The sequence below is a fragment of the Gymnodraco acuticeps genome, unplaced genomic scaffold (assembly GCF_902827175.1).
Source record: "Gymnodraco acuticeps unplaced genomic scaffold, fGymAcu1.1, whole genome shotgun sequence".
In the NCBI taxonomy this organism is placed as follows: domain Eukaryota; kingdom Metazoa; phylum Chordata; class Actinopteri; order Perciformes; family Bathydraconidae; genus Gymnodraco; species Gymnodraco acuticeps.
Window position 1 is genome coordinate 196,478 of NW_022990701.1, and position 21,746 is coordinate 218,223.

General features: G+C 40.6%; 1 protein-coding gene across 6 annotated transcripts in view; it reads right to left on the minus strand.

Moving 5' to 3' along the window:
* Positions 1-21,746, minus strand: part of fam13a (family with sequence similarity 13 member A) — a 78,077-nt gene that overhangs the window by 16,273 nt on the left and 40,058 nt on the right. For 5 of the 6 annotated variants that reach the window (XM_034231385.1, XM_034231386.1, XM_034231384.1 and 2 more), the window contains 5 exons: positions 14,252-14,293; positions 13,930-14,121; positions 12,204-12,402; positions 7,806-7,864; positions 7,486-7,525 (listed from right to left, as the gene is read on the minus strand). In XM_034231385.1, the coding sequence (XP_034087276.1) occupies positions 7,486-7,525; positions 7,806-7,864; positions 12,204-12,402; positions 13,930-14,121; positions 14,252-14,293 (532 nt within the window). The remainder of the gene's footprint in view (positions 1-7,485; positions 7,526-7,805; positions 7,865-12,203; positions 12,403-13,929; positions 14,122-14,251; positions 14,294-21,746) is intronic. The other variant, XM_034231388.1, reaches the window with a different exon arrangement.

Sequence of the window (21,746 nt, forward strand, 5' to 3'; positions counted from 1 at the left end):
GGAAGGGGCAGATTTTTTCGGCTGCGTACTTTCAAATTCTAGCGCACTCGAGCTGGTTTCTCCATTCTTACCTACCCCACCTTTAAGTAGTTTACTTTGAGGGACTCCTTGTCAAGTGCTAAAATCAGCCAATTAAAGTATGGACTCATTAGGCTTTGAAACAGAAGAGTCTACTGGGTGAGTGTTATATAATGTTATGAGTCTCAGAGGTGAGAGATGCTGATACTGAATAACATCTCGTCACATGGTTTAACAACTGTTTCTCAGACTTCAAAGGGGACAAACGTTTCTTCAGCAAGATGTACTTTTGTTATCAAATCCTTTTATATGCAAATGACTAATTAAAGACATGCATATTTTAAAGACTTGATGGGCAGTTTGTTTTAACTGATTAATCAGTCCCTAGAACCAGGCATCAATAGAGAGAGTATAATGTTAACCCACTTCAAGATGTTCTGACTAACACTGGGGATTAACAGAGTGCCGATGTTACAGCACAGCGTGATCCTGCTGTGTTTTGAAAATAATTCAGATGTATGTGCTCGCACGCACGTACACACACGTACACACACGTACACACACACGTACAGTACACACAGCTGCACTGTATTCCCAGGACCCTCATCTGTTACTGAAACACACTCAAACTACTATTACATCATCATGAAATGTCCAGCTGGTGCAAAGGAAGGGTGAGATAGACAGAGCTTCTGTGTGTGTGTGTGTTTGTGTGTTGGGGGGTGCATTAGACATTGATTAAGCTGTGTTTTGAGAGCCAACACACACAGTGTACAAACAAACACACACAGTGTACAAACACACACACACACACAATTTCACTTGAGATAAACTCCTTGTCTGATAGCATTGCATTCTTTTTGCTCTCCAACAAACACATTTCTCCATCGATTCATCAATTCATTTATTTATTTATTCGTACCACATGACTCCCTCAGAACAACATGTTCTGAGGGAGTCATGTGGTACTTGCGTACCATGCTGTGAATGGATCTGGCCCTTCGTACATCCAGGACATGGTTAAACCGTACACCCCAGCACGTGCACTCCACTCTGCATCAGCCAAACGACTCGCTGCACCCTCGCTGCGAGGGGGACCCAAGTTCCCATCAGCAAAAACACGTGGGTTTGCTATCCTGGCTCCAAGATGGTGGAATGAGCTCCCCATTGAAATCAGGACAGCAGATAGCTTGCACATCTTCCGGCGCAGACTGAAAACTCATCTCTTTCGACTCCACTTCGAGCGATAAAATTACTATCAAAGCACTTATATACTAATAAAGGACTGGCTTATCTAAAGCCAGTTGAGTAGCACTTGAAATGTTTGGCTCTATGAAACCTGATGTACTTATATGATTCTGTTTTCTTCAAGGTTGTGTCTTCCTGGTCGAATGTACTTATTGAAAGTCGCTTTGGACAAAAGCATCAGCTAAATGCAATGTAATGTAATGTATTATAATAATATTGGAAGGGATGAGACCCTCTTTAATGGTCTCACATGCAGAGCACACAGCACACAGTGACATTTGTTCTCTGCTTTACCCATCCTAGTACCAGGAGTCTAGTACTAGGAGCAGTGGGCAGCTATTGCACAGCGCCCGGGGAGCAATGGGAGTGAGGGGGGAAGGGGGATGTCCGGTGCCTTGCTCAAGGGCACCACGACAGGGCAGGAGGTGAACTGGGACCTCTCCAAGTAGCAGTCCACACTCCATATTTAGGTCTGTTCGGACTTGAATCGGCGACCCTGCGGCTCACAGTCCAAGCCCCTACTGACTGAGCCACTGCCGACATACAAAGCGACATACTAAGACACGTAATACACCAACACACTGAGATCGAGGGTTTGTGTGTTTCAGAACTAAAACAGAGAAACTGAGGAAGTGTTTGTCCTGAAATATTTGTAAATATAAAATAATATTTAACAACTCAAAATAAATCTCTTGTTTTGATTGTTTTTGTAAGTTATTGTTTCTTTTAAAAAACGTCAGAAAATAGTTTACAGGCAGAACATGCAATTGTCACTATAATAAAAGATAGAAAAGCAGCAGCATCTTACATTTGGGAAGATGCAAGCAACACATGTTTTGATTACATTTGATTATGATTAAATAATAAATACAAAATAAAATATTTGAATTTGCTGTTGATCTACTAATTTGTAAAGCAACACCAAATAACAGGGTTCACCATTTACGCCAGAGCACCAAAAGATCAAATGCACAGCAGCTATACACTGTACACTACACTACACTACACTACACTACACTGTACACTACACTGTGTACACTGTACACTACACTGTACTACACTGTACACTACACTGTACACTACACTGTGTACACTGTACACTACACTGTGTACACTGTACACTACACTACACTACACTACACTGTACTACACTGTACACTACACTACACTACACTACACTACACTGCACTACACTACACTACACTACACTACACTACACTACACTACACTACACTACACTACACTACACTACACTACACTACACTACACTACACTACACTACACTACACTACACTACACTACACTACACTACACTACACTACACTACACTACACTACACTACACTACACTACACTACACTGCACTACACTACACTACACTGTACTACACTGTACACTACACTACACTACACTGTACTACACTGTACACTACACTGTACACTACACTACAATGTACACTACACTACACCTCACTGTACTACACTGTACACTACACTGTACACTACACTACACTGTACACTACACTACACTGTACACTACACTGTACACTACACTACACTGTACTACACTGTACACTACACTACAATGTACTACACTGTACACTACACTGTACACTACACTACAATGTACACTACACTACACTACACTGTACTACACTGTACACTACAATGTACACTACACTACACTACAATGTACACTACACTACACTACACTGTACTACACTGTACACTACAATGTACACTACACTACACTACAATGTACACTACACTACACTACACTGTACTACACTGTACACTACAATGTACACTACACTACACTACAATGTACACTACACTACACTGTACTACACTGTACACTACAATGTACACTACACTACACTACAATGTACACTACACTACACGACACGTACTACACTGTACACTACAATGTACACTACACTACACTACAATGTACACTACACTACACTACACTGTACTACACTGTACACTACAATGTACACTACACTACACTACAATGTACACTACACTACACTGTACTACACTGTACACTACAATGTACACTACACTACACTACACTGTACACTACACTACACTGTACTACACTGTACACTACACTACACTACACTGTACTACACTGTACACTACACTACACTACACTACACTGTACTACACTGTACACTACACTACACTACACTGTACTACACTGTACACTACACTACACTACACTACACTACACTACACTGTACACTACACTACACTACACTACACTACACTACACTACACTACACTACACTACACTACACTACACTACACTACACTGTACTACACTGTACACTACACTGTACACTACACTACAATGTACACTACACTACACTACACTGTACTACACTGCACTACACTGTACACTACACTACACTACACTGTACTACACTGTACTACACTGTACACTACACTACACTACACTGCACTACACTGCACTACACTGTACACTACACTACACTACACTACACTACAATGTACACTACACTACACTGTACTACACTGTACACTACACTGTACACTACACTACAATGTACACTACACTACACTACACTGTACTACACTGCACTACACTGTACACTACACTACACTACACTACACTGTACTACACTGTACTACACTGTACACTACACTACACTACACTGTACTACACTGTACTACACTGTACACTACACTACACTACACTGTACTACACTGCACTACACTGTACACTACACTACACTACACTACACTACACTACACTGTACTACACTGCACTACACTGTACACTACACTACACTGCACTACACTACACTACACTACACTACACTACACTACACTACACTACATTACACTACACTACACTACACTACACTACACTACACTACACTACACTACACTACACTACACTACACTACACTACACTACACTACACTACACTACACTACATTACACTACACTACACTACACTACACTACACTACATTACACTACACTACACTACACTACACTACACTACACTACACTACACTACACTACACTGTACACTACACTACAATGTACACTACACTACACTGTACACTACACTGTACACTACACTACACTACACTACAATGTACACTACACTGTACTACACTGTACTACACTGTACTACACTGTACACTACACTACACTGTACACTACACTACACTACACTGTACACTACACTACACTACACTGTACACTACAATGTACACTACACTACACTACACTACACTGTACACTACACACTACACTAGGGATGCATATTGTTGACTTTTTTACGATACCGATACCGAATCCACTGAACGATACCGATACTCAACCGATACATATCGTGATACTTTGAAAATGTATCATCCCACAATTACTCCCATGAAGCGCTTTACAATATAGTTAACATGTCAAATGAATATTAAATTCAATTGTGGGACTTCTTGGACCTTTTAGTTCTGAACAAACAATGAAAAATACATAACAAATATGAAGAAAACCGATTATGGAATATCTTTTATAACACCCGCCATCAGGTGTGCCGCGTGAATAGCACATCTTGTCAATCCAAACAGACCATTATAGCACCGTTATAATTCATGTTAAACCTGAGATTCGACTAGAGAACAAATACATGATAGAATAAAGGTCATGAGATCTCGGCATTGCACAAACAAACAAATCTCATCTTTAAAATCAACATTTACCTTCACTGGTGAGAGAAAACAAATCCCATCACGGTTCATTTGTGGGACTTTTACCTTTCTAGTATTGAACAAACAATGAAAAATACATAAAATATGAAGAAAAACGATTATGCAATCTAATTTATAACACCCGCCATCACGGGCCACGGACTCACTTTTAAAAATAATAAAAAATAAAAAAAGAATAAAATATATATATATTTTTTTTAAAGTATCGAAACCGGATCTGATTTCGGTACGGTATACCGTAGCCACCAGTAACCGGTATTTCGGAAATACCGGATACCGGTATGCATCCCTACACTACACTGTACACTACACTGTACATTATGTAAGCAGTAATCCTTGAATAGATCAAACTGCACTGTTTTGTCTCTTTCCATGTTACTAAGGAACTTTTTGGCCTGCTTGTTTAGGTGTTAACCGAGTTCCAGATGGCCGCTCTGTGGCACAGGGTGGCGAGGTGGCAGAGCTGCAGCCTGAGCTGCTACTCAAATCCATCTGGGCTGCTTAGAAAAGCAACACTGCATGATTCTGTTCAGGGGGCCTCGACAACATTAGGACTGGAGATGATCAGATTAAGAATTGTGAATTTTTCTTTTTAATCACACTAACAGCATCACAAAATGTATAAAGAATTTCTACAATGTTTTGAACAGCTGGCTGAGGAACGGCTGTATGTTTGTGTAAGAACTAGGGATGGGAACGGTTCATCGAATATTCGAAATTATTCAGGTATTCGAATAATTATTCATGTATTCGAATATGAGTTATGAATATTTTTATTAATTTGTTTTTATTATTAATTTTTTTGTGTGGGAGTGATGCCTAAGTTGATTACATATTATCAAATTGAATAATTCAATGTATATATATACGACAGTGCCATAGCTAAATGTGTTAGGTGACGTCTAAAGGTGTGTTTTGCTCCGCTCACCGGTCCCTCACAGCGGGCAGAGCTGCAGGTGCTGATCTCTCTCTCTCTCGTCCGGTTATACTTCACTCGCGTTTATGTCCAAATCCATCAGATCTAGCTAGTTCTAGCTAATGATATGGCTGCTGCCCCTCCCTACACGCAGAACACGCAGACTCAAACCTCATCTTAGGCCCAAATGTGGCGCAAATGAGCTCCGCAGCCGTTGCGAGGTTCCGGCGCTAACAGTTCATGAGCGTGCTCCCCCGCCCCCTGTCAACACTCGTGACACATGAGTGGCCAGCCTAAACAACAATAAGCGCTGCTTGGCAACCGTGTGTGGCGGCAAAGTATATAGACATTTTGACTGGAGAGATTTAGTTTTGCCGGTATTCAACATATTTTCCAGTCATAGTCCGGTAATTATTTACACAACAGACATGGCGTCAAAAAGGAGTAATGTGTGGAAATATTTCGACCAGGTTAGTGAGTGCGGTGTAGAGGTCAAACTATGCCGAATTAAACTTATATATATGCTATACCTTGCTATACCCACAACCTCCGTTCCAGCTGAGAGGGTCTTCTCTACAGCTGGCCTGATTGTGAATCGCCTCCACACATGAAAGCTGTAGGCCTATAGCTGTCAAACTGTGATTACCAGTGCAATACATTTGACAAATTCGACTTGGTTCCTACACTTATTTGAACATGTATGTATTTCTAAAAAATTATTGAAATTTAAAAAAATATATATATATATTCTGAAAAAAAATGTTTACATTTCGGTTAACCGGTTAACCGTTTTTTGGGGGGTCGAATATTCGAATATACATTTGCTTTCAAATTCCCATCCCTAGTAAGAACAACAGTGGGAGAATTCTTGATCTTCTAAAATCTCCCTTTGTAAAAAGTGAAATCGTATGTTTCTGTGAACTGGAATAAAGCTTCAGTTCAACAAATCAGATGTGATAGTGTCATAGAACAATGATTAGCAAGAGAGACACAACTGCTGTGAAGGTTAATACCACACCGGTCAAACAAAGATTAGTAATAAGAGCTTACCATACTTGTTTGCCAGTGCTTTTCTGTTTAGTTAAGGAATATTTACATGTACCAGGCAATGAACTGCAACTGCACCGAATTTGTATTCTTGTTTTATTTGAATTGATCTATTTTTCACTCATCCTACAAGGTGTTAGTTGATAGTGTAGACATGATGACTGCATTTCAGTGCAGAAGCTCAAACTTTCTAATGTTTGATGTGGACTAACTGAAAGCAGAACTCAGCCCAAACAGCACAGTCTAAAACTTGTGAAACTATCATCTAAATCAGGAACTGTTTAAAAAACGAAATAACAAGTTTGAGCAAGCATCTGACGCATTTGGAACTTGGCAGTCTTTGAAACTTGATGATCTGACAAACAATACAACAAATATTGCGATTCAATATCAAGCCGTTCCTTTTCTTTCACAGCCATCCAAAACAATGGTGTATAAGTAAAAGAATGAGTAGAGCTAAAAGACAACCCAACAGACAGAGGGAGGATCGTAGGAAAGGAAATGTGAACCTACCTTTGGAGAAGAAAGGACATCTTTCCTTGAAATGTCATAGCTGAAAAATCAAAAGGGAAAGAAGCTTATTGTAAATCAACTCCAGATAGTTTAACTTACATGTGTATCTTTGCTGCCAGTGTTTATCAGATAAAGTGTATGCTATAAACCTCTCAGTATGCCTAACAGATAGCTTAACATATCAGACAGAGCTACTAATGGCCACCAGTAGCTTATCACTCAAACTAGTTTATAGGAAAAGAAGGTGGGGAAAAGAGGATTCAGCAGGTGTTGACTTTATAGTCCCTCAAAAGATCAATATAAAGTTTTAAATAGCTCACCCTTCAGGAAATGTCTCCATGTGGTTTTCTCCGGGTCTCTCGCCAACACATTCCATGAACTGGAAAAGGACGTGCACATATTCAAACATTCATTTCCTAAATGTTCCCACATCACGCCGCTCCTCCGCTCCCTTCACTGGCTTCCGGTAACTGCTAGAATCCACTTCAAGACAATGGTACTTGCGTACCATGCTGCGAATGGATCTGGCCCTTCCTACATCCAGGACATGGTTAAACCGTACACCCCAGCACGTGCACTCCGCTCTGCATCAGCCAAACGGCTCGCTGCACCCGCACTGCGAGGGGTACCCAAGTTCCCATCAGCAAAAACACGTGGGTTTGCTATCCTGGCTCCAAGATGGTGGAATGAGCTCCCCATTGACATCAGGACAGCAGATAGCTTACACACCTTCCGGCGCAAACTGAACACTCATCTCTTTCGACTCCACTTCGAGCGATAGAACTATTAACAAAGCACTTATATACTAATAAAGGACTGGCTTATCTAAAGCCAGTTGAGTAGCACTTGAAATGTTTTGGCTCTATGAGGCCTGATGTACTTATATGATTCTGTTTTCTTCAAGTTTGTATCTTCTTGGTCGAACGCACTTATTGTAAGTCGCTTTGGATAAAAGCGTCAGCTAAATGCAATGTAATGTAATGTAATTAACTATCTGCATCAGATGATTTTGTGACAAGTTTTTCCATCAAAACAGGACAAACTTTGTTGTATTAGCATATCCGATCAAAACCAATGTTGATTTCTTTCATGAAGATTTTTGGATTATCATCTTTAAACCTTTCTTAGAAATGTATTGAGGTTCTTTTTGTTAAAATAATGTAAGTCTTGACAGCATGCTGTCATTTATAATAATCAGAGCATTTTTCAAAAACACAGGCTTACAAAGTACTTAAAGAGGACATATTAGGCACATTTTTAGGTTCATATTTGAATTGTGTGCCTCTACTGTGGCACTGTGCTTAGGGCTGCACGCATTTCCCCCCCCCCTTCGATATATATTGCGATATGAAAAAATACAGGAATTGAAGAAAATACATTTTTTTTGTCTGCAAACCATCATTTCTTGAACTTTAATGCTATACAATTGGTATTTTTCGAACTATATTTAACCGGATGAAGGATTTTAGTCACGGACGTCTGGATCTTATCAGAGCAACAAGCTGAGCTAGCTCGGTTAGCAGCGCCGAACTGGAGAAACACATGAAACTACTTTATTCAGTGGTTTTACCTTTAATCACCGTCCGTTTGAGAGAAACTCCCTATTGAGGGAACTTTGGGATTTTAGTTAATTTTATTCACCGAAAAAAAGAAAATGACATGGAACTAAATATACACATGTTTGGTGCAGTGTTTCTGTACACGGAACAGCACCAGAGAAGCACCTGTGATGCTTGCAGAGCTCCTTACCCCCAGTGGCTCTTGACCCAACAAGCTTACATTCAGAGACAGCTGTTCACACCGACAGATACTCACACCCTCAACAACATCAAACCTCTGCTGTCAGCAACTCAACGCCACAGTCACCCAACCTATCACAATTGTTGGAGCTCCTGCATATAGACCATAAGTGTGTCAAGGCATCGAGTGTCTGTACTCTTATGTAAAGGCCTCGGGTTGCAGTTAAGCGTGAGAGTGTAAACTGAATTGATCTGTTTACATCAGTCAGCTGAACTTTACATTAGCACACTTCATTCAGGAACCAATTGGGAATAATAGTTCCACTTGCTTTCATTCAGCTGCAGTGTCAGAAGAGTCCGCGGACAGAGGGTCGTGTTACTGAAGCTACATGTTTCACACCCTTTGACTGCTTTCACACACTCCTTTTATTGACTGTGTGACACCACTGTAGGGTCTGACTCACTGCATCTGGGTATGCAGACGAGAGAGCTGAGCAAGTGTTTTATTATCTGATCCTACAGGTACACTTGACCTGGATGCTGGGACAGCATGAGATGGATACAAGCATGGGTTTTTCCCCCGGCCACACGAGGACGATAACGGTAAAACGCATACGCAAACGCAAGCGCAAAAAGGCTTCCGTCCACATGCAATAGACACCGGAAAGTTTCTGTCCACACAAGACAGCTCCGTTTAGCTCCAACCGCTGGAGAAGCTGCAGTACATATGCCGAGCCTGTACGTGGCGCTGTAACATCCTCCACAAAAGCAGCGAAGAAGCATGGTTGTCATGGTTGCCCTTCTGTTTATTCTCCGCGGTGGGGGCCGAGGGAACCGGGCAAAGTTTTTCACCAGTCAACGTGTATTAAAGTTGAAATCTTCCGGACAAAATTATAAAAGTGCCGGTCAAAGGTCTTCTTTGTTATTTATTGAGCTTTAAAACAAATGAATAACGAATCTATATAATATAATAATAAAATACACGGAGCCTCTCTTTTTCCTCCCTCTCTTCGGACAGCGTCAGTGTCTGTCTCATGCAGCAGCTGATCCAGTAATGAGTCTGAGTGACTCGGCCGACAGTAAAAAATAAACATATTTATAACTAGTGTAGGTAGTTTGAGAGGTGTCTCCGTCCTGTCAGATTAGACTTCACTCGCGTTTATGTCCATATCGAGAGAAAGATAAATAATCTGGAATCAGTGTGCAGTTTACTTTGACGCGGGGTGGAGAGGTGGAGAGGCGGGGCTATTGCCTCATCATTATCAGAAAATGATCGTATAGGGCGTACACACGGAGCCGTTGGACCCCCCAGAGCGTTGCGTATGCCGTTCTATCCACCTTGGGACCCGTTATCGTTTCCGCAGTCGTTTAGTGCCGTATTCTGTCGTCCTCGTGTGGCCGAACGGTCTATATCACACTAAACGGTAACGCAAACGACCGTTATCGTCCTCGTGTGGCCGGGGCCTAAGACTGCACCAGTTGATATTCTGTGTGAAGGAGACATTTCAGAAAGGTCCAAAATACATAATACGTTTTAGTTATTTTACTTTGCAATTTTTATATGTATGTAATTAAAATGAAATTCAGAAACTCTTCATAGACTAAATATCCTGATGGTATGGTCTGTTGTTTAACAAATCATGTTACAAATAATTTAAATCTGTATACCTTTTCTTACATCGGCAACAATTAATTTAATACAACTTGATGTTGGCAAAAACGGTAGAGCAACATCTCTACCTGTTGATAAGTATCTTGTAACCCTAGCAGAAGCTTCTACAGGATGGTTTCCAAAGTAACTCAATCTCTATTATTTCCCCTATATTTGAGTACTCAACATTGTTTTCTTTAGCAACAGTTGAGAAGTTGCTCTCTGGGGCATCCTTTTCTTTGGTGGATAAAAGCTAGGGCAAATTGTGCTCTCATAAAACGGCCATTACATCTGCACTGCTTCTGAAAAAAGTGGTTGACAATTGATGCTGCAAATTACATGGCGCTGTACAATGGGAATGGCAGGGACCCATTAGGCAGCTGCATCGTGCTTCCTGTCATCTTCCAACTCACCGCTGGCCGCATTTAGCAATTCTTGCTGACGCCGGCAACCAACAATTATTTGAAATGAGTCAGAAATGAGGCAGAAAGGGAGGTTGACCCGAATGCTTCACCAACCAATATGCAACACAGGTGGATTTCAGGAGAAGATCTCTGGTGGTGATGATCAACGTTATGACTGAGAATCCTGTTTACTGTTGGTGGTGCGTAACATTTGCACTTTTTGAATTACAATCTACAATACCATCTAAAGTAGCCATGATATTGCTTCAGGGTATATGCAGGAATCCTGAAGTTAAGTGTAATACCTTTTAAGACCTTTTTTAAGACCCTTTCCATACATTTTAAGACCTCATCGCCACTTCCAGTTTTAACCGGTTACATTGGCGACACACTTTACCTCACATTTACTATACACAGTATTGATTGTCCTTCCTCCTTATCTTCCAACCAGTTGGACGCAAACTTGCATTTCCCCATAACGATGTTGTTTAACAACCGGCGTAAACGGACCTTCACACGCTATCAAGCAGTGAGCGTGCGATGTCCTGTTCAGATGACGTCAAATCCAACGGGATGCCATAAATAAACTACACAGAATCACACTACACACCTACGCAATGATTACATTCAGGCAGACTGTAGAACACAACCTCTTTGGACCAATTATATACTTATTGAAAACAAGCTACAAAATGTAATACCTTGGAAAACGCCGTTTAATACTTTTTAATACCCTTAATTTTGGCTAAATTGATTTATCAACTTTTAATACTTTTCAAGACCACGCGGACCCCCTGTGCTTCAAACCACTGAAAGAAACGTGCTTTCTTTCAGTCTAATGACCTACACCTAAGACTGACCTTCAATAGTGGGAGAAAATATTAAAGCAACACAAAAAGAGAGATGCTGCCTGTGATGACTCACTTCTTGGGCGTCCTGGTTGTCTGTGAGCTGCACCAGGGTCGGGCTGTGTTTCCACTTCCTGGGTTTTGGGGTTCGCTCGGCGTGAGCGCCCTGGCCTCCCTGTGAGTTCACCCTGCTGCCCGTGTCCTCACTCACGCTGCCAGTGCTGCTCTCTGCGCTCGACGGGATGTTCTCCTTGTCTGCTTGGCTGGACGCCGCTCTGCTCTCAGACAGAATAGAAGTCGGTTAGGAATTGAGACATCTGCTTTCCATCTCACTCCCTCTGTTGCATACTTTGGTCTGTCTTTATCAGCTTGACATCGGGTCAAATGCTTCCAGAAAATAAATGCCATCGTCATACCGATTACTAATTTACATGTGCTGTTTAGCTTTAGTGCTAATTCTATTGACTGTCAAGTTACAGACCACGCTCTTATTTACTTTCTATGACGTCCTCGGACAAATGCATTGCTCTAGTCCATGCCTCACTGATTCCTCAGACTTCTCCATCAACAAGGATTAGTGGATCTTACTGCAATGACTCCAGTTGTTATGACTGTGCTATGTCTCAGTGGACGAACTTACCGCAGAATGAAACCGTAACAAATGTTTACCAAAAACACTGACTGGAAGTAGTAGTACAGCAGCCAGTCACCGAGAGCAGCTTTAAGTCTGGCATATTATTGTGCTTTACCGGCACAGCAATATTACAAATATTCATCATAGAGTTTTATGTTGCAATACCAATATTTAAACCTGTTCTCAACCTTTTATTTATGGTAGGATTTGGTGTCCTGTAATTGCTATATCACTTGTCGTCCAACTTAAGCGAATGGCACAATAGTGAGCAATAACATTACCAAAAGCCATAAAAAACAACATCAATTTGCAATGAATGGCATGTGCACAAATCTGAAATAGACACTCAATAAAACTAGATATTAAAATCCTTAATATTAAACCCACAGGGAGAAACCATAAGCCATTGAAAATATGCACGTTTCAAATGTGTATATATATATATATATATACACACACATACATACACATATACACACAGTATATATATTAGGGCTGTGCGATTATGGCAAAAATTATAATTACGATTATTTTGGTCAATAATTGATATCACGATTATTAAATATAAATTTGAAAACATCCATTTATTGAACTTTAAAACAAATACAAATAATAATTTGAACAGTATCTTTTTAACTGTTGATTACCCTGAACGTATAATTCAACTGCAAAAACAATACAAAAATAAATGATACATTTAAATAAATAATATCAAAATAATAAATACCAATAAACAAGATCTACAAATATTTTGGAGCGCACTTCAACAAGCTACTAAACATATATAAATATGATAAATAAAAATAAATGAGATCAAATATGTTGCAGTGCACTGTCACAACCTAGCAAAGCAAAATAATAGTTTATTTCGATTATGTTGTTTCGTAATTGTGGCAGGCCAAAATCGTAATTGCGATTAAAATACGATTAATTGCACAGCCCTAATATATATATATATATATATGTCTACAAAATAAGACAATTTAAAATGTACTAGTGTATGTTATATAGTCATAAGAAATAATTGTCTGCACTCAAATCAAGGAAAATGTGACTTTGATTAACATTGAAAAAAGAACATTGCCTTGTTGCTACCTAAGACAAACCGCAACTAATCCAACGCTGGTACCATCAGCTACCAACGCGAACGATGATGGATATATTGTACCTGTTTCTCTCTTTATGTCTCAGCCCCTCCTCCTGCTGCTCTCTCTGGTGTCGACGTCTCTGACGGGCAGTTGGTGTCTCCCTTGGAGACGATGGACACGTTAACTCGCTGCCCTCTGAACTTTGACCCTCTACAGGGTGAACATTGAAGAGGTGCTGCTCCACTGCTGAACGGATTGTCCTGTCCAGAATACTGAAGGACCGAGACAACAACAAATAAAATGGTTAATAAATTGAAACCTTATTGTCCAATCAAAGTGTTACAATCATAAATGAATGAATGAGTTATTTACAAGACAACAACAATTATTAAGTTGACTTACTTCACCACATCTGGTCTGCAGTAGACAGGAGAGCGATGGTTACTGAAAGAAAAACAAGAGGGGAAGGTGAGCTACAGAAACAGGTGGTCACAACAGGTCACTGAGCAACGGAGAAAATCCCCCAGGCTCTGGTTCTGGCCCTAGGTGATCAAGGCATCTAGTGTGCATGAGTGAGTGTTAACTTTAGCTGTGTTCAGAGCATAAGTAGGTCCTCTGAGAGCAAAGTGACCGGCTTCTATGACTACCGCTAAGTCTAACAATAGCGTATATGGTCAGTACTCTTAATACTTTTAACAAAAAGCCAAGTGGAGAACTACGAAGCAAATGATGGGTGGTTAGATAATGTGTAGAGGGGTATGCTTATACCTAAATTGAAATATCTTCTACTTGAATTAAATGTCAACATTTGATCTTAACATTTTAGTTTGTTATTGAAGAGCTACCATAAGAGCTGTGTATGTATGGCGATGCTTACAGTATGGTGATACAGTGGATAAGATTTAATATATTAGGATATGTTGCAATAATGTAAGCAAGGTGATATTTTTTGCGAAATGCATAATCAATAAAAACTCAAAGTGTACATAGTATGAAGAACACAACGCTTTAGGCATAGAATCTAAGAAATAAAGAGTTACGTTTTCTACGTTTAGAATGGGATCTGCCTTGCATTTCTCACAGTCCCTGTAACATTCAATGTCTTAGAACTCCTTTTAGTGCAACGTGCCTCTAAATAAAGACTTTCTCCATTGAAGAACTAACTTAAAGAGCCAGAAAGAAACATTTTCCTGATACTTCCTGGTGTCATTTTTGCTCCAATCTGCCTCTTTACTCCCCAACAATATACGGCTTTCACAAACTAACAGACGTCAGTTAAGCTTTTCCTGGAGTACAGCTACGTCATCATGTACAGGGGTGACCTGAAAAATCTCCCATAAACAATGGTGTTGACAGTAATAGCACAACTTTCCAGAGTACAGTGCACAGAAGCGATAACAATGGAGTGTTCATACACTGGGAAGGTGACCGTGACCTGTGTGAAATGGCAAAGACATGCAATGACATGAAGAGGATCTATTCAACAGCATTATGTAAGTTATGGTAGTGAACCATGCATTACCAGATGATCCCTTTGATGAGCTTAACTAATTAAAATAATCATTATGCTAAAAATATTGTATTTGCAGTTTTAACATCTGTGACCATGAGTAGAAAAATCCTTTACATTTAGTTCAGTTTAATTTATTTAGACAGAGGAGGATGAAAGTTAATGCTCGCAGTTACTTCGGACTAAAATTGATTATCTCTGGGCAGTGCAAGAAAAACATTAGGCCACTGCCTAATAATAAACTTGGCACTTAACGCAACAGGTTAAAGCAACAGAAAACTGTTTAATGGCTGACTGATGTTGACTTAACCTTAGAACTTAATACTTGCAAATGTCAAAGACATGAATTCATCAAGTGCAGCGGACACAATAAAGCCTGAATTATGGGGTGTGAAGATCCGTCCTTAATGTTTGAGGACCGTCCACCAAGCTGCAATCGGCTATTTAAAAGTGACTAGAAAGACAATTATATAACTGGCATTGGTCCCAGGGGGAGATGGTTATCAGACGTTGGGAAATGCACCATGCCCTATGCTGCACTGAATCTGACACTGAGTTTACGGCAGAAGTTCCCAACACTTTTTGTTTTGTGAACCTTAAAAACAAGGTGCAACTTCTCATTCCACGTTAAAGCACAACCACAACTCACGTGAGCAATATAGTGAATTTAACTTTAAAGTTTCTTCTTCTGAGTCACAATCATTTTCCAGTGGTAAATGTAGCCATATTTCATGAGGGGAAAATAAATCCGGTCTATATTTTTTTTACCCTTTTTTGTTTTCAATTTGTGGTCCCTCAGATCGTTTGGGGCCCGATAGGGAACAGCCCCCATTTCTCAGAATACAAACAAGAATGACGTTTTATTACAAAAACTCCTTATATGGTGTTTTGGGCTGTAGATCATTTGAAATACACAAACTCTGTGCAGGCACAGATCTTCTACCATATTGGTCCGTGATGAGAAATAAGTGTTCTTATTAGGGCTGTCAGTCGATTAAAATAGTTAATCGCAAATTAATCGCACATTTTTATCTGTTCCAAATGTACCTTAGAGGAATATTTTTCAAGTTTTTAATACTCTTATCAACATATGAGCGGACAAATATGCTTTATGCTAATGTTTATTATCATTTGAACAATGACAAATATTCTCATGAATATTAAACACAACAACCTCTGAACCAATATTCGCCTCAATTCAACCTGGAACCTCTCTCATACAATACAAATGGTGTGTGTGTGTGTGTGTGTGTGTGTGTGTGTGTGTGTGTGTGTGTGTGTGTGTGTGTGTGTGTGTGTGTGTGTGTGTGTGTGTGTGTGATGGATCGTTGGAGCTATGTGCAACTCAAGGCATATGCTCGAACGGGAGCTGCCTGGACGCTGCAATCATGTTGCGCACTATCCGTGCTGAGTGTGCTGACTTCTCGTACAATGTCCCACTGTCTGGCTTCCTGCATAAAGTCAAGTGCTCGGCGCAGTTGTGGCGAAATGTCGCTCCTCTGTTTTCATTTAAACAGCTCCTTATATCCGTTAGCGCAGCTAGCTAGCACCAGATGCTAACAACAACAATGCACGTAAGGTCTCTCTCTCGCTCGCTCGGGCCACACATACACACACACCCTCCCGGTCCTCCAGATGGCCAGTCGGTGCCTGCCGGTGAGCGTGGAAGTGTGGTCTGCCACAAGCGGGCAGCAGGAGCGGGGCTGTCAGCATCAGCTTGTAGATGGTATTTTAAACTCGATGCGCTCTGAAACTACGGGGCGACCGAGGACAAAAAATACACATGCGTTAATCGCGTTAAAATAATTAGTGGCGTTAATTTTTTTTGCATTAACGCGTTAACTTGACAGCCCTAGTTCTTATATATGAGCTTGGGCTGAATTTAGGATGTTAATTACCTAAACAGCTGAACAGGACAGTTTGTTAGAGTCAAATGTGAACCATTTGGTAACCAAATATCTTGAGGAAGCGTTCATCGTTCTAAATAGTCCAAGGTCTGGCACAGTATAGACAATATGTGGCAATTCAGCAAATCACCGAAAGTGTCATTACTGGATGGAGATCTTAGTTATAAAGATGCAACCACTCTGACAGGAGAACGTTTTGGCTCCTGACGGGCAATAACGACTGTCTGAGTCACAAACTACTGGCAAAAGAGACCATGAAGCAATCGGGAAAAGTCATTGCATAAGAAACTCAGCAAGGATATCACCACCAGAACATGATTAAGCCAAACCAACAGCTTTCTTAAACACATATGATCTAAACATATAAAATAATTCTATGATCAAGAGTCAATTGTTTGATCAGGAACTGATCAGCTGAAGAACTTTACAACACATGATGGTCTAATTTCATTCCCTAGCTGTAAGAAAGTTACCAGAGTTATGAAGTCTTTATATTCGGATACCTCTAAAGTCACTCCCTGCCTTTCTAGTATTCTTGAACTATCAAATCAGTGTTTGATTGTACAACAAACTCACTAACAGTTGCTTGAGTTATTGGGATGACAACAGGGACAATGGAGATGGTCCAAGTTTTAGTTGTTTAGTCAAGGTCTGATCCAGTCATCCAGCAAACATGACATTGGATTTAGGTTAATGCAGTGAGGAGTACTACAACTACTACCAGGCAGATTCTGCAAGTTGGCTAAACTGAAAGCAAAAAATGGTGCCCTTTGAAGGATACGAGTCTTGTAATTATCTTTGGGTTTGGTACCCAGTTTATCCCAGCAGACATACAATCTAATTAACAGCAAATCAACCCAACGGTTTCATTCCACTGAGTCTCTGAAAAGTTATGGTGTAATTTAGAAATAGTTTTCAACTTAAATTCTGATGAACTAGCTCATCAGCAACAATCCCTAGACTTCTAATGGCGCATTTCCACTACAGGGCCTCGCTCGGTATGGCTAGGCCTCGTTAGGCCTTGTTAGGACAGGCTCACTTTATGCTGCGTTTCCATTACAGTTTAGTAGCTGGGGCAGTAACTATAGTAACGCAGTGTAGGCGGAGCCGTGACGTCATCTTCAATGAGAACCACAGAAAAACAACATCAGCCGTTAGCTGTTAGCACTCAGAGCTCACAGCTCCTCATATCTGTTCAGAAACTAGATAAAAGTTAAACAAGTACAAACCACAGACTGTCTGTGTCATGGCGAATACAGTCGCTGGTTTATTTATGTCTGTATAGGCCGTTGTTGTGAGTGTGGACGGTCGGAGCATATATAACGTTAGCTTAGCCAAGCTCCATTTAGAAAACACGTATTTTAAAAGGTGCTTCGCCTGCCGTCTGTCTGCAGACTTGTCAAAGCATTAATTCATGGTTGTTACTAACCGGTATCAGTATGTTGTTACTTCGGCATCATTTTGAAACGTGTATTACAATTAAATCACGGTCAAATATGTTCATTTTGTTGTAGTTGTAGCCCCTTGCCAGCGATTCTCTCTCTAGTTTAGCATACTCAGCCCGACTCAGCCTGGTTGTTGGCCCGGAAAGAACCTCGATGTTATGGGGCCAGAAAAACTGTGAAATAGTACCCGCTAGCGAGAACTACGCCAAGTGGAAACGCAACCAAAAACAGGCCGGCACGCTTAAAGCGAGCTCCGTGCTGTAGTGGAAATGCGTCCGTCCAGAACAATAGTCTGGAACAAAAACCCTGTAAAACCAGCCCTTTCTTTTACCTTTGGAAAAAGCTAGTGAAGATGGTAGTGGTATTGCATCTTACTCGCGGCCCCAAAATTAAGAATAGAACAATAACACAAATATTTCTCAAAATGTTGAAATATTGCCTTGAAAGATACAAAATAACCGTTTGAATTAATGACAGTTTAGTCAGCAGCTGTGTTTTGTATTCAGTTTGTATTATGGTGTCTGTAACATTTACTGAACTGTTATGTCAGGGCTGTCATAAAATGACAGGTCTGGCAGTTTAATTGTGTAATTGTGCTATTTTTGAAAAGTGCGATTTAAAAAAGGCCAACAGCGCGTCTTTGTTTTACAAGAGCTTAAAGTTAGCTCAATGAAAATGCTTCATTGCAGACTTTCTAACGTAGAAAGTCTGAACAAAATAATAATATGTTTCCGTAGTTTTGTCGGTGTTGGGGTTTTAAGTCAAGTGCTCTTTAGGGCATAAAAAGCAAGAAGGAAACAACTCCAAAGCCTCTAAAGCAGAAGCTTATAGCAGTTAAATCCCCCGTAATGTGTACCCAGGGCCCATTCAGGTAATCCAGTATTACACCACAGTCAGGTATTAGCCAGGAGTCTAGAAGCTTTTGGTAAACACACACACACACACACACACACACACACACACACACACACACACACACACACACACACACACACACACACACACACACACACACACACACACACACACACACACACACACACACACACACACGCACACACACGCACGCACGCACGCACGCACGCACGCACGCACGCACACAGAAGAAAAGTATGCTCATCGATCTAGGTGGCAATCGGTTTTGTGAAGTAATGTATGTAGACCTCAGCAGACAGAAAATAAAGTGTATCTGAGTGTGAAGGTGATAAAGTACAAGTAGGTCATGGAGTAAGTCATTGATGAACGTGAGCAAGAGAAGTGAATGAGAGAGGAAAAGGGGGAAACTGTTTCAACAGACTTAGTCCTTGGAGACTTGGAACAGACTCGGGCTGCAACAATGATTATATTAGAAATGAATCTGTAGACTTGTAAAATAAGCTACCTACCTTATCTGTTTCATAAAATGAAATCTCGGGTTTACCGTGGAGGTATGCTGACAGCGATTATGTTATGCATACAAAGAGATTATACATCCCATACCATAGTAAAATAGGAAAATTATAAGCATTGTATCCTTAACGTACTGTCCAGGGTAGGAATTTCACGGCGGCCATGGCCATCGTTGCCCCTCGGTTTGGCCGTTATGCCCCACAAATAATTGTCCGTCCTACGGCCACCATGGCCTTTGTGCCCCTCACACTGTTAAAATCTCGAAGTTGCTTTACAAGCGTCAGAGCAGTGGTCTGGTCTCTGAACAGCATTATGCTGCGTTCAAAACGGACCGCTTTAATCGCTGGAGTTTCAATGCGGCTGTCAGCTGTGTTTACTCCTGTCATTCAAACAGGACGCGCTGTAAATACTATGGTAGACTCAACTACAACAAAATTAACATATTTTACCGTGATTTAATTATGCCGAAGTAACAACATACTGATAACGGTTAGTAAAAACCATGAATTAATGCTTTGACAAGTCTGCAGACAAGACGGCAGGCAAAAAACCCTTTAAAATGCGTGTTTTCTGAATGGAGATCGGATCGATCAGGCTAAACTAACTTGTAGCTGCTCCGTCCAAAACTCACAACAACATCCTAAAGACAGAAATAAACCAGCGACTGTATTCGCCATGACAGAGACAGTCTGTGGTTTGTACATGTTTAACTTTTGTCCAGTCTCTGATCAGATATGAGGAGCTGTGAGCTCTGAGTGCTAAGAGCTAACGGCTGCTGTTTTGGTTTTCTGGCTACCGCGAGAACGCGTCACGCAAATTTGAGGCTCGAGTTGAAAATTGTTATTAAGACACACACACACACACACACACACACACACACACACACCAGCACACACACACACACACACACACACCACACACACACACACACACTACACACACACCACACAACACACACACACACACCCACACATCACACACACACACACACCACACACACACACAACAACACACACCACAGCACACACACACACACACACACACACACACCACACACACACACACACACACACACACACACCACACACACACACACTTTTGCATTCCAAAGTATTGCTTGTTCATACAGTTGATTGTTTGAGCTTCACTGTGCACTGCTGGATTATGTATGTATAGAGTTTGACCCTTGAAGGCTGTTTCTTCTGCTCTGAAATGTAATATATTTGTTACATATATTAATAGATCTTTTTATTTGATTTTGGATTTGTGAATGGGAGAAGTAGTAGATAGAAAACATACCAAATACTAATTATTCAAAGTAGAGTATTTTATTTTACATACGGTAATACTAAGGAGGCATAGGCCTATATGATTATAATGTTTGACATTATTGATATTAAGAAAGTGATTTGTTTTCCATGTCATTCGTGTGTTTTTCTTATCAGAAAGTGAAGTTATTTATTTGTAAGCTCCAAATCCAAATGTTTCCCTCAATGGCCTTTGTGCCCTTGCATGTGGCCTTTGTGCCCTAAACAAACGTGTGACACTAAAGGCCAAATGGCCGTGCTCCTAAAATGACGAAATTCCAAGCTTGGTACTGTCCATAACTGACTCTATCACTAACCTCCGGTGTAGAACTTGTGCAC